This window comes from Poeciliopsis prolifica, unplaced genomic scaffold (genome assembly GCF_027474105.1).
Source record: "Poeciliopsis prolifica strain line A6 unplaced genomic scaffold, Auburn_PproV2 SCAFFOLD004, whole genome shotgun sequence".
Taxonomy (NCBI): Eukaryota; Metazoa; Chordata; class Actinopteri; order Cyprinodontiformes; family Poeciliidae; genus Poeciliopsis; species Poeciliopsis prolifica.
This window is the reverse complement of record NW_026562379.1, coordinates 17,265,258-17,280,086: the sequence shown is the minus strand read 5'-3', so window position 1 is coordinate 17,280,086 and position 14,829 is coordinate 17,265,258. Positions and strand designations below refer to the sequence as shown.

Genomic DNA, 14,829 nt, shown 5'->3' with positions numbered 1-14,829 from the left:
TTTCCATGATGAGACTTTTTATCCGAATCCTCATTCATTATGTCACTAATTTCAAAAACTAAAACACATAAAATATTATAGAGGGAAATACTGCAAGTTATTTATTTTAATTTTGATTAATAGGTTTTTAAACAGTATATATTTTATATATATAAATATTAAACTGTCATTTCTATGCCTTCAGTACTTGGTTTGGGCTCCTTTTGCATGAATTACTGCATCCATGTGGCATAGCCTGGACGCCAGCACGTCGCCTTTATGGCAAGCCATTTTAAGATAAAATCAGCTTCACTAATTACATCCCAGATATCTAAATTGGTTTTTGGCTAAACCTAAGAGTTGTGACATTTCTGAATTTTCAGATGAAATAAAATCTGTTTTAATGGAAACTTAAATGTTTCTTCCCCTGAATCTTAGCTTTGCTACCTTGACAGTAATTGTTCACCAGGAAGATGGCAACAAAAAAAACAACAACAAAAAGAGCAAATAGTATTTTATTGTCGTCTTTCCAATGCAGCTCTGGCACAACACTTAGTTCTGAAAATCCTAAAATCCAAAAAAAAATGTGATCACCTCATTCATCCAAAAAGGTAAAAACATCTGTACATACAGTGGAGCCCACGCAACGTTATCTTGACTTTACTTTGCTTTTTAAAAAACATTTTTCACCTGCTAGACGTTGCTTCCTTTCAGTTACCAAAGGAAAACTAAACAATCAAAAGCACAAATTTGCTCTCAGATGCTTTCAATATTTTGCAGCTGACATTTTGAAAATCCCTTTCTCAGATTTTAACCTGCATTTCCTCAATTTAGAAATGAAAATGGTGAAAATATTGATTTACTGGCAGACAGTTTTATAGAGGTAATAGTTAAAGGCACTTCTTATATTATTATGTAGCAGTAACAACACAAATCACATTATGCTACACTTGGGCTTCTGAGAAAATTAAAGCTTGCCACTCCTTAATTAGTTTCATTGTAGCAGCCAAAAAAATGTGTAATCATTTAAAATTTACAATTATTTTTGTGTTTAAAATGTTAAATTAAATCCCTTAGATTCCCATTGTCTCATTTTTACATTTTTGCAAAAATAAAATCTCCATCGTGAGACTGTTGAATAATTTCCAGGCGATGCAAAGTGAAAATATAAACAGGCTAGCAGCATGTTGGCCTACATGTTTGAGAGAATCCGCCTCTGTAAGGTCAGAGGTCACAGAGCATCCTGCGTACACACAGCAGTAAACTCTGGGACGTAGCACCAACGAAAGGCCTTCAGTACAAGTCTTACGTAGAAAATAACAGCCTATCATCTTTATAACCTCACACTTTTCCTGCAACACCAACAAATGAGATCATCAGATAAAAAAAAAAAAATTAAACTCTGGTGAATATGAAAATAATTACATTTTGCTTTGAAGGGACAACGCTTAAAAAAAACAAAACGCTATAATATAGAGATATTTACATAAATCTATCCAGTATGTTTTTTTGATTGATCAGTATAAATGATTTTAAGTTTCTTGAAAACAAAACTGCGACGATGTACAGTTCTCATGTGACTTTGCTTCCAGGAACTTTGTAGCTGACGGCCATCTTGGTAGGTAATGTATCTAACTGTCATGACAGTTGCTATGACAACAATAAACAAGCCACAAGCTTAGAACTAGATTCCTTTCTAACTTATAAAAATATAAGAACATTAAAACAGTTATTCGAGTAATCTGCTCTCGTTCTGTTGGTCTTGAAGCCGTGGTTCACCTGTGCTTTGTGCTGGACTTGCCTACCAAGATGGCGGATCAGTGGCGCAGCTCGGACTTGTTGGAACTACATCGATTCTGCTGGTGAGCGTAAAGATATTCACACTTTGAATAAATAAAAATAAATATTTGATGATTACTGTTTATCAAAACTGGACAAATAATTAGGACAAACCTAACAAAACTAAATGAACAACAAAAATAGTCAAAAGAAAACAATAAAACTAGTATATATTACTCTTTAGTTGCAATACTGATAGTAACGCTGGTTGATAAAAAGACCTTGTATTTCATCATGCCTAACCTGATAAAATATAAAACATAAACTTTAATTTTGCCCCTCATTAAAATAACACTGCAACCTCATCAGTCTAAAAAACACAAAAACAATGAAAACCAAAAGTTATTTAAGATATCAATACAGCATTCTCAGTAGTTAAAAGTCTGATGCTTGGTGAGTAGTTACTGAGGATTCGCCGGTCCGAGTCTCAGTGGCAACCAGGTGTCTGGTGATTCTCGTCGTCTTGGTGACTGTTGTGACGGTTCCCTCCTCTGTGGAAGAGACTTGGTGCTCTTCGGACATTTGCTGGCTGGCGAAGTCGAGTCCCGAGGTGTGGAGACAGAAGGAACCGGAGACGTCCACCTCCCCTCCCAGCTCGCCCCTGCGCTGGGCCTGAGGGGAACCCTCTGGGGTTATCTGGAGGAAGCCTGGGGTCAGGAAACAGGGACAGGCGCAAGAGGAAAAGAGGAAGAGTGCGGAGGGTAAGTGAAGAAATCAGGACTGAAAGGAAACTTTGTCTTCAGTAAGAGAAAACAAATCAGGAAGAGAGATGTTAATGGTTGAGGAACATCCTATAGATACTACAAATGATCATTGCTGGTGGGTCTGTTCCTACCTGTGGAATGGGGCTTCAGAGTGAACTTAGGGACCTTGAACCAGGAGGTAGATTCCTTTTCCTCTCCCTCTTTGCTTCTGCTCTCCACCTCGCTCCACATCTGAACCTTTGTTGATGTGAACTCTGCACCAAAACCCAGTGGAGACTCTGAACTGTCCCTGTCCAACATCTCTGTTCGGGCATGAGATGACACCACTTCCTTTAAGGCCATTTTGTCTGGAGTTTCAACCCCTTGGAGGTCAACTTTTACTTCTGATGAGGAGTCCTTTCCCATTTTATCCCCTGATGCCATCTTGCTGTACGGACTAGTAAACTCCACCTTTGGAAGTTTGATTTTGCCCCCGAATGTCCCTTTATTATCCTTGTGATGAGCTTCAGCTTTTTCTCCGTTGAGACTTGAACTGTCTCCCTTTGTGACATCAGCAGACCCTGATTTGCCTGATGAAAATGAAACTTTGGGCATTTTAATCTTTGCTCCCTTTGACTTTTCCTCTTCCTCTGCTTCTCTTTCAGATGATTTATCTTTAGACTTCCCAAAGCTTGACTTCTTTTTGATTTTGGGGATCTTCACTTTGACATCTTCTATCTCAGTTTCAGCTACTGTCTTCTTGTTTGGGGGCGTAAGGCTTGCAGATGCCTGCTCTGTTTCATTTGGATTCACCAAAACAAAAACAGCTTTCTTTACTTTGGGCATTTTAGGACCCTCATACCGGATTTCTGGTCCATGGACATCCATCCTTCCTTCAGGAGAAGAGATGGAGGGTAATGGGACCCCAAATTTGGGGATCTTGACTTTCTTCTCCATCTCTGTTTTGTCATCATCTTCATCTTGTGATGTACCAATATCAAACTCTATATCAGGTATTCTAGGTACTTTGACTTCTTTACCGGAAGATGATGGGCCTCCTTTGGTACCTGAGCCTGTTTGGAGACCAATGCTTGGTAACGTCACCTCCGGTGCTGTGATGTTAACTTGACATTTATCAGTTGCATGGCCATTGTTTTTGACATCAACATCTCCACTGTGTTTTACTTTTGCTGTTACATCTTCAACACCTTTCATTTTTGGCACCCCGATCTTAAATTTTTTGCCCTTCTTAACTTTCCCGTTGGCTCCTGATGTGTTTAGATCTAGGTCTGGTAATACAACTTTTTTCTTGTCGATCTTAACACCCTCTTTTTGAAATCCTATGTTCAGTTCTACATCTTCTTTTGGACCTACAATATCTATTGTTGGCATTTTCATCTTTAAACCTTTGCTCTCTCCCTCAATATTTAAATCGCCCTTTAGATCTGGTGTTACCACTTGTAACCCAGGCTCAGGTTTGGGTATTTTATCCTTTGGCATTGATACTTTCCCCTTTGCAAGTTTGGCATCTGAACCTGTAACTTCCATCTCCATAGTACTGCCTTTACCTTTAGGAAGGGAAATATCAACTTTAGGCATCTTTATATGGGATAGTTTGATAGTTCCACTTTCTACCTCAGTTTTCCCACTAGATTTGTCAGTACTTGTTTTTGGCTTCTTGAGTTGTCCTTCTTTCTTTATGTCCATCTCTGGATCTTCCATGGAAGGTTTTACTTTGGGAAGAGATATATCAACTTTTGGCAACTTGAATTTTCCTCCTTCACTCTTAATGCCAGCATTGGGGCCTGCAATTTTATCTTTTGGCAAAGAAATGTCTCCAGAGGGTACTTCTGGTAGGCTTCCCTCTACTTTTAACTCTGTTCCTTCAAATTTAGCAGCATTACCTTTGGGTAAAGAGATGTCAACATTTGGCTGTTTCAGGTGAGGTATTTTTATTTTGCCCTCTGTACCTCCTATCTCAATATCAGGACTCTCAATTCTTCCTTTGGGTAATGATATATCAACTGAAGGCATACTAAAGTGTGGCATGTTAAGCTTTCTACCTTCACCCTCAATTTCCACATCTGGACCATCTTTTCCTTTGTTGACTGAGAAGTCCATATTTGGCATTTTTACATGAGGCACTCTAAATTTTTCACCCAAATTTCCTGTAATTCCAGCATCTGGGTCAGCAGTTTTTTCTTTAGATACAGATGTGTCAACTGAAGGCAATTTTACGTATGGCATTTTGAATTTTGCTCCTCCATCAATGTCTAACCCTTCAGCCTTTCCTTTGGGAAGGGCTATTTCAACAGATGGCATACCAATCTGTGGCATCTTAAACATTCCCTTTTCTCCTTTGAGCTCTACATCGGGACCTTCAATCTGTCCCTCAGGCAGAGAAACCTCAACATTTGGCATTTTATATTGAGGTAATTTGATTTTGTCTTCAGACGTGCCCTCTATCTGAACATTTGGACCTTCAACTTTTCCTTTAGAGAGTGAAACATCAACAGACGGCATGCTGATTTGTGGCATCTTGAATTTTCCCCCTTCTCCTTTGATTTCCACATCTGCACCTTCAATTTTTCCCTTGGGGAGAGAGATATCAACATGTGGCATCTTTATGTGAGGCATTTTGATTTTGCCTCTTTCTCCATCCATTTCAGGTGCCTTATTCCCTTGGAGTTTACCCTTTGGAAGAGAGATGTCAACCCCGGGCATTTTAAACTTTTGCTCTGTAGTCCCCTCCATTTCAATTTCAGGGGCTTCCAATTTTGCTTTTAGCAGTGAAATATCAGCCTTTGGTACAGTTATATCAACAGTGGGCATTTTGACATAAGGCATTTTAAACTTCCCTCCATCACCCTCTATTTCAGCTTTAGCTATATTGAGATCTTTAGATTTTCCTTTAGGAAGACTCACATCTAATGTTGGCATTGTTACTTGAGGCATTTTGAATTTTCCGTCACCTTTAAGTTCCATTTTTGGTCCTTCAATCTCTTGGGATTGACCTTTTGGGAGAGACACATCAAAGTCTACTTTGGGAATAGAAACATCATTCTTAGGCATTTTGGGAATTTTAAGATTTCCTTCGTAACCTTTAATATCTGCTTCTGAAACATCAACTTCTGTTTTAGGGAGAAGAACCTCCATCTCTGGTGTTTTAGCTTCTGGGAGTGACAGCTCAACGGAAGGCATTTTCACTTTGCCCTGGGCTTGAAGTTCACCACTTAGTTTACCTAAATCTTTTTCCTTGGAGCCAAATCCTGGGATTGAGAACTTTGGTAACTTGAGAGTGACATCAGGTGCATGAAAGCCACTCTTTCTATCCACTTCAGCTTCCCCTTTAGCATCAACCTCTCCTTCTGGAAGTTGAATCTTTGGAGATGACATTTTGAACTTTGGAAACTTTACTTTATGTTTTGCCTTGTCTGGGCTCTCAGTCCTGAAATCCAGGTTAGGAAGGTCCGCTTTTCCTTTTTTCAGCTTAACATCAGCATCGGGACAAGACACTGATACATCTGAATCTTTTTTAGATATTCCAAATGATGGTATTTTTATTTTTGTTTTCTTTATTTTGACTTTTCCATCTCCATCAAATTCCACTGATGGTGCCCTCATCTCTCCTTCGACATTTGGCGGATGGAGGGAAATATCTCCCTTGAGTCCGGATGCCTCCAAATCACCACTCTTTGACTTTACACCAAACCGGGGGAAAGTGAAACTAGGCACTTTGAGGGAGACATCAGGCAAATCAAAGCTACCACCAGAAGAAGGTCTTCCTCCCTCTGCTTTCAAAAGTTCAACTTCAACATCATCACCTTTAGGTTTTTTAAGGCCAAAGTCTAGATCCACTTTTGGAGCTGAGATGTCAACTGTTGGTAGCTTGACTGAGGGAAGTTTCAGTGATGCACCTGGACCTTCTACAGCTTCAGTCTTAACCTTCAATTGGGCTGGTTTGAGATCACCTTTCAGACCCGACATCTCCAAATCTCCAGATACATCAGATCCACTGATGTTGACTTTAAGGCCTTTATCCTTTGACCCAGATGGAAGGCTTAGGTCCAGATCAAACTTGGGCATATTTATGTCAAGAGTTGGCATGTGGAACTTTCCACCAGTTCCTCCTTTTACATCTGCACCCTTGATATCAACATCGATTTCAGGACCTTTTATGTTGGCTTGCGGTTCCTTTGCTTTCATGTCAGGAAGATGCACAGAAGGTATATGAAACTTGCCTCCTTTCTTACCATAACCATCAGTGTCAATTTCCCCATCAACCTTTGCTTTTGGAAGAGATAAATCAATGTCTGGCATCTCAATGTTTCCTGCCTTGATGTCCGGGCCTTTAATTTTAACATTTCCTTCAGGAAGGCTCACCTTCGGTAAAGACACATCAATTTTTGGCATTTTAAACTTCCCCCTCTTACCTTCAACACCCTCAAACTCATAGTCACCATCAACTTTTCCTTTGGGGAGTGAAATATCAACAACTGGTAAGTTAATTTTTCCTCCTTCAACCTCTGGGCTTTTGAGGTCGACATCTACTTTTGGAGATTTGATTTTAGGAAACGATAAATCACCCTTGATTTTAGGCCCTTGAATATCAACTTCTCCCTTTCCTTTGATTTTAGGAAGCGACAGATCAACCGAGGGAATGTGAAACTTGCTGCTTGTACCTGTATTGACATTCATTTCTACATCTGTCTTTGCTTTTGGAAGTGAAATATCAGCAGCTGGTACTTCAATTTCTCCTTTTATGTCTGGCCCTTCACCACTGGCATCAGCCTTGGGGAGAATAACCTTCGGTAAAGAAATATCAAATTTCGGTAATTTAAACTTCCCTCCAGTCATCTCAGGGGGCTCGACATTAAGGTCAATATCAGTCTTTCCTTTAGGGAGGGAAACATCAATGCCAGGCATTTTGATTTTTCCTCCTTCAATTTCAGGACCGTCTACATTTACATTAGGTCCCTTAGCTTTTATTTTAGGAAGAGTAATGTCAATTGAAGGCATGTGAAACTTGTCTTCTTTGTTGGAAAGCAATCCAGTTTCAATTTCTCCTCCTGCTTTACCCCCTGGGAGTGATATGTCAACATCTGGCATGCCAATATTTCCTCCCTTCATTTCAGGACCTTTCATTTTCAGCTCACCTTCTGGAAGTTTGACTTTGGGCAACGAGACATCAAATGTGGGCATTTTAAGTTTACTACCTTTAACTTTAGGTCCTTCAACATTTAAATCACCTTCAAATTGTCCACCTTGAAGTGATATGTCACCTTTGGGTTTGGGTACTCCAATATCCATATCAATTCCTTTTGTTTTTATTTTAGGAAGAGAGATATCTATTGAGGGCAGTTGAAACTTGCCTTTTTTGTCACTTTGTCCCTGAATATCTATATCCCCCTCAACTTTTCCTGTTGAAGTTGAGATATCAGCAGCTGAGATTTCATGTTTTCCCTTGACATCAGGTCCTTTGACTTTGACAGCACCCTCTGGTAGACTAAATTTTGGAAGAGAAATATCAACTTTGGGCAGATTTACTTTTCCCCCTTTTAATTCCGGACCTCCAACGCTGGGGTCAACATCAATATTTTCTTTTGGAAGTGAAATGTTAGCTTCAGGTATGTTGAATTTTCCACCCTTAAATTCTGGACCATCAACATTTATCTCAGTTCCTTTGGTTTTCATTTTAGGAATAGAGATGTCAATATTTGGCATGTGAAATTTGCCTCCCTTTCCAGCATGTCCTTCAGTTGCAATCTCTCCTTTTCCTTTTCCTTTTCCTTTGGGAAGTGACAAATCAATGTCTGGCAACTCAATTTTTCCTGTTTTGAACTCTGGGCCTTTTATCTTCAAATTACCCTCAGAAAGATCAACCTCTGGTAAACACATGTCCATTTTTGGCATTTTAGGAAATTTACACACCTTCATCTCAGGGCCCTCAACTTCTCTGCCACCTTCAAGTTTCCCTTTGGGCCATGAGATGTCTGGGGTTGGTTGAACTATCTTTCCTACTTCAGCTTCTGGGCCTCTAAGACTGATATCTACTTCTGGACACTTCACCTTAGGCAGAGACAACTCACCCTTAATGTCAGGTTTTTCAATCTCAATGTCAGCTCCCTTTGCTTTGAACCGGGGGAGAGAGAAATCCACTGTGGGCATATGAAATTTGCCCCCTTTACCACTTTCAACATTTACATCTACATCTGCTTTTGGTAATGAAATATCAGTGGTCGGCTTCTCAATTTTCCCTTGCATATCTGCTCCTTCAACATTGATGTCAACCTTTGGGACGGAAATATTTGGAAGAGAAACATCAAATTTTGGAATCTTAAACTTTCCTCCTTTCACTTCAGTTCCTTCTGCCTTGACCTTACCTTCTATTTTACCTTTGGGAAGTGAAACATCCACATTTGGTAGATCAACCTTTCCTCCTTCAATGTCAGGGCCTTTGATGGCAATATCTATGTCTGAAGACTTGATTGTAGGGAGTGATACATCACCCTTGATTTTAGGTCCTTGAATATCAACATTGGCTTCCCTTCCTTTGATTGTAGGAAACGCGATATCAACCGAGGGCAAGTGAAACTTGCTTTTACCACTGCCTACGTCAACTTCTACGTCTGTTTTTGGTTTGGGCAGTGAAATATCAGCAGATGGTACTTCCATTTCTCCTTTTATGTCTGGGCCTTCAACACTGACATCAGTCTTTGGGAGAGTAACCTTTGGTAAGGAGATATCAAATTTTGGTAATTTAAACTTCCCACCCTTCATCTCAGGGCCCTCAACATCAAAGTCACCATCAACCTTTCCTTTAGGGAGGGAGACATTAACTGCAGGTATTTTGATTTTTCCTCCCTTAACATCAGGGGCCTTGAGACTAGCATCTATAGCAGGACACTGTGTTTTGGGAAGTGAAATATCAAGAGATGGTAAATTTATCTTCCCACCTTCAATTTCAGGACCCTCAAAATTGATCTCTGGTCCCTTAGCTTTTGGAAGTGAAATATCACCAGCTGTCATTTTTGTTTTTCCTTTAATCTCTGGACCTTCAATGTTGGAATCAACCTTTGGAAGCGTAATCTTTGGTAAAGAAACGTCAAATTTTGGCATCTTGAACTTTCCTCCTTTTATGTCCATTCCTTCAGTGTTAACATCACCATCCACTTTAAATGATGATGGTGAAATAGCAACATTGACATCCGGACCCTGAAGACCAACATTTAATTCAGGAGACTTCAGTTTAGGTGCAGAAACATCCACCGAAGGCAAATTTACCTTTCCACCTTGAACTTCACCACTCAGCTCTGGTCCTTTACCTTTTATTTTAGGAAGAGAAATGTCAACAGAGGGCATTTGGAATTTGCTGCCTTTACTAGCATGTCCTTCGGCTTCAATTTCCCCTTCTGCTTTTCCTTTTGGGAGTGATATATCAAGGTGTGGCATCTCAAGCTTCTCTCCTTTGATATTTGGGTCTTTCATTCTGATATCACCCTCTGGAAGACTTACTTTGGGCAAGGAGACATCAAATGTAGGCATTTTAAACTTTCCACCTTTTATCTCTGAACTTTGAACATCAAAGTCAATTTTTTCTTTGGGAAATGAGATGTCCACAGTTGGCAAGTTAAATCCTCCTTTTACATCAGGGCCTTTGAGGCTGAGATCACCCTCTACTTTGCCTTTTGGTAGAGTGATGTCGCCTTTTGGTTCTGGACATTCCATGTCAATGTCAGCTCCTTTTGCTTTTATTTTAGGGAGAGAAACATCAAGAGAAGGCAGCTGAAACCTGGCCTCTTTGTCCATGTGACCATCAATATCAACTTCTCCTTTTACTTTTGGTAGAGAAATATCAACATGGCCCTCTGGAAGGTTTGTCTTTGGAAGGGAAATATCAAATTTGGGTATTTTGAATTTCCCTCCTTTTCCTTCAGTACTTTCAATATTGAGGTCGATATCAGCTTTTCCTTTTGGAAGAGAAATGTCAATGTCAGGCATGTTGATGTCTCTTTGTTTAAGTTCAGGCCCTTCTATATTGACGTTTGGTCCTTTAGCTTTTATCTTTGGTAGAGAAAAATCAACTGAGGGTATGTGAAACTTCCCGCCTTTCCAGCCGTGCCCATCAGTTTCTACATCTGATTTTCCTTTAGGCAGCGAAATATCAATGTCTGGCATCTCAATCTTTTTGCCCTTGAAGTCAGGACCCTTTACTTTGACTTCACCTTCAGGAAAGTTTACCTTTGGCATTGAAATGTCAAATGTTGGCATTTTTGTCTTTCCTCCTTTTATTTCAGCGTCTTTAACATCAATCTCAAAATCAGCTTTCGGTTTTGGAAATGAAATGTCAACATCTGGACCCTGGAGGTTGACGTCTACCTCTGGAGATTTTATTTTAGGTGCTGAAATATCCATTGATGGCACATCAAGTGTTTTTCCTTCACCTTTAAGCCCTTTAACATCAATACCAACTTCCCCAGATTTTATCTTTGGAAGGTTAATGTTCAACGAAGGCATGTGAAATTTGGCTCCTTTAGCTCCATGACCGTCAATGTCAAGATCTCTTTCTATTGTTGCTTCTGGAGGTGAAATAGCAACAGCTGGCATTTCAATCTTTCCTTTAATGTCTGGTCCTTGCACTTTGACATCTCCCTCTGGTATGTTCAATTTTGGAGCTGAAACTTTAAATTTGGGCATTGTGAGTTTTCCTGCTTTTTCCTCCGGTCCTTTAATATTTACACCAAATTTGCCTTTTCCTTTAGGAAGTTTCGTATCATCAGAAAGTATTTCAAAGTTTCCATCTACTCCAGAGTGGATGTCAATATCAATGTTTCCATGTTTTTTCCCTCTAGGCAATGAGAAATCAATTCTGGGCATTTCAAATTTGTCACCCTTGACTTTTGGACCTTGAAAGTTTACATATCCTTCTGGAAATTTAACAGTGGGTAAGTCAATGTCTACAGATGGCACATTGAATCCAGCCATTTTACCTTGATCATCAAAATCAATGTCAGCTTCCAATGCTCCTTGTGGTGGGGAGATGTCAATAGTTGGTGCTTTTACTTCTCCACTTATTATTTCTGGCCCTGCGATGTTGATTTCACCTCGTTTTGATTTTATTTTAGGTAGGGAAACTGAGGGTAAATGAAATCGCCCTCCTTTAGTTTTGGTTCCTATGTCCACATCTAATTTTCCTTTTGGAAGTGAGATGTCAACAGTCTTTCCTCCAATTTCAATGTTTTCCTCGGGCATCTTCACTTTAGGAAGGGACACATCAAGTGAAGGCATCTTTAACTTCCCTCCTTTTCCTTCAACAGTTATCTTCCCCTCTACTTTTTCTTTTGGAAGAGAAATATCTTTTGCAGGCAAATTCATTTTTTCTTCTTTGATCCCGGTTCCTTTCAAATTGACATTAGCTGTAGGTGATTTGATGTGAAATTCAGGACCTTCCATGGGGATGTCAGTTCCCCCTTCAGGTGGTTTTATTGTAGGGAGCGAAATGTCAAGAGATGGCATGTTGAATTTTGCTCCTCCTTTGATGGCAGGTTCTTTAACATCTAGTTCTCTGTCTTCAGTTTTTCCCTTAGGCAATGAGATGTCAAATGTTGGCATATTAAATTTGGCCCCGCCTTTTCCCTCCAGATCCACACTGCCTGGTTCCCTTGATGTCGGAAGAGAGAGGTCGATCTGTGGAAGATCAGGAGCTTCTAGTTTCACATTTCCTTCAGGAAGTTTCATTTTAGGGAGAGAAATGTTTACAGAAGGCATGCTGAACTTGCCTCCCTCGACTTTTCCTTCAATCTCACCCCTGGGTTTAGGTACAGAAACATCTGCTGATGTTTCAACGTCAACCTCAGCCCCAGCTGTTGCCATTTTTGGGAGTTTGATGTCTCCTTTTATTTCTCCTTTAGGCAATGAAATACCAGGCATTTCAAATTTGCCACCTTTCACTTTTTGGCCTTCAGTGCCAACTTCCACCTTGCCTGCCTTCAGGTTAGGCAGCGAGACATCAACAGATGGCAGCTGAAATTTTCCCTTTCCTTCCCTGTCAGCTTCTCCTGCGTTGCTTTTTGGGAGAGCTAAATCTACTTTGGGCAATTTGAATCCCACTTCCACGTCTCCTTCTCCATCTGGTGAATTCATTTTAGGAAGAGTCACGTCAAAATCAGGTAGTCTGAACTTTCCGTCACCACCAACGTAATAGTCCATGTCCACATCCGCGCTGTCTGATTTCATCTTTGGAAAAGAGACATCAACAGAAGGTGGGTTGAACTTTCCTCCACCTCCTGGCCCTTTAATATTGACACCAGGAGCTTCCATCTTTGGTAAGGAGACGTCAACCTTTGGCAGAGAGATTTTGGGCCCTTTCACAGTTCCTTCCACTTCATCGGGAATTCTCTGACCTGAATCAAAGTCCAGGCCAACATCGGGTGCAGAGATATTGATAGCAGGCACGTTGATCTCTGACTTCCCTGCTCCTTCAACCCCTTGGACTGAATAACTTGTGCCAGACTTTCCCTTTACCTTTGGCAAAGAAATATCAACTGAGGGCATTTGAACTGAGGCAGCTTTTCCTGATACGTCTCCTTTAATTTTTGGTTTGGTGACCTCCACTTTAGGAACAATAAATTCTCCATCACCTCTAATTTCAGCTGTTGGAGTTGTGATGTCAGCATGAGGTACTTTCATTCCCTCCGCTTTCACCTTGGTTTCACCGTCAATCTTGTGCCAGTCCGAGTGGCGTGAGAGTCTGATTTTGGGTAGTTTCAACTTTGGTATTCTGAGTTTTGCATCTTCTTTGCCGACATCAGCTTCTCCTCTGACGTCTACTTTAGGAGCCTTGATTTCCGCGCGTCCCGTCACGCTGGGCACAGATGCCTCAGCTTTTCCTGAGGGGAGGGCAAACTCCACATCTGGGGGGCTAAACTTTGAGCCTCTCTTCTCCACGTTTTTGTCTTTTTTGCCAGACAAACCGGCCTCCATGGACGGCGGCTGGACGCTCATCTCTGGAGGCCTGAGCTCCACGTTTCCTGTGGAAGAACCCGACTTTGCGTGTTTCGTCTTGGGAAATACGATCCCAAACTTATGTCCCTTTCCTTTGGCTTTCACGTTAGCTCCAGGTATTTCAGACGAAGGGACACGCTCATGTCCCTCAAGTTCCAGTTTTCCTCCCGCACCACTGCGTCCCTTCGCTTTCATATGGGGGAACCTGAAAACACACCCACAGTCCAAACTGTAAGCAGAAACCCGGATATGAATTTAACATCCAACCACAACAGTATTTGTTGGAGTCAAACTAACCCGATCCTCCTTTTTGCCTTTGCAAAGCTTCCTGTTCCTCTGACCTCTACGTCACTTTTCCTCTGGTTGAACTTAGGAAGTGAAAACTCCACGTCAACTTCAGCGGGTGGAGGCGTTCCCTCGATCACCAGCTCCTCCTTACGCTTCTCTTTCAGCCTCTTCAGACCAAAACGACCCCCTCTTTTCTTCTGGATCTTGAACGGCTTCATGCCTTTCACACTCTAGATCAGAAAAGCAAATTTTCTGAATGTGGCATTTTAGCATATAAACACAGTTTGAACAAGTTTCAAACAACTTTTTTTTGCTGAACCTATCTAAAAGGATATTTTTGTTGGATTGTTTTGGAACGATATTGTAGTTATAGTGGAGTTATTTCTGAAAACGCAGCCTGTTGAATGTGACACGGAGCCAATCAGAAAGCGAGGAGATGCAAACATGGAGGGGGATCTAAAACAACTGGAACGGTTCAAGTAAAAGTCAGGAGCAGTAGAGAGAGAACATTTAGTTATTTCTCTCCAAGTTTGGTTCGAAAACAGAACTATTAGGTCAACCCGTTACTCCTTACCATTTTAGCCATCTTGGCCTTGGGACCTTTGACCTCCAGGCTGGGAACTCTTGGCCGGACGCTGATGTCAGCTTTAGGAACGGTCCTCTTGACCTGGAAGCTGACCTTATATGGCTCTGCACACTGAAGGATCTTCAGCGCGTCCTCATAGCGCACGTTGTCAAAGTAGACCTTCGCACTCAGCAGCTGGTCACCTTCAGAGAGGAGATAATAAATCAATCAGTACATCAGAAAATACCAAAGTATTATAAAACCAACCTTTATTTTGACACAGGCATGAGGAAAATGAAGACAAGGAGTCAGTTTCTGAAGATAATTGAATTGATAACTCACTTGCAGCCTGTAAATTTGAATTCAAATTTCATTTGAGAAGTTAATCGGTGCTGTAGGTTAAAGTTCAGGGGTGTCCAAACTTTTTGTTTGTAAAAAAAACAAAAACAAAAAAAAAAACCTAAAATCAGG

At 40.8% G+C, this 14,829-nt stretch overlaps 1 protein-coding gene across 1 annotated transcript in view; it reads right to left on the bottom strand.

The window, feature by feature from the left end:
• Positions 1-478: 478 nt before the first annotated feature.
• The window catches only part of prx (periaxin), a 31,251-nt gene continuing 16,900 nt past the window's right edge, over positions 479-14,829 (bottom strand). Inside the window, exons 7-10 of the mRNA XM_055028108.1 lie at positions 14,368-14,561; positions 13,803-14,023; positions 2,654-13,710; positions 479-2,465 (exon numbers count right to left, since the gene is read on the bottom strand). Coding sequence (XP_054884083.1) covers positions 2,194-2,465; positions 2,654-13,710; positions 13,803-14,023; positions 14,368-14,561 — 11,744 coding nt within the window. The 3' untranslated portion in view covers positions 479-2,193. The remainder of the gene's footprint in view (positions 2,466-2,653; positions 13,711-13,802; positions 14,024-14,367; positions 14,562-14,829) is intronic.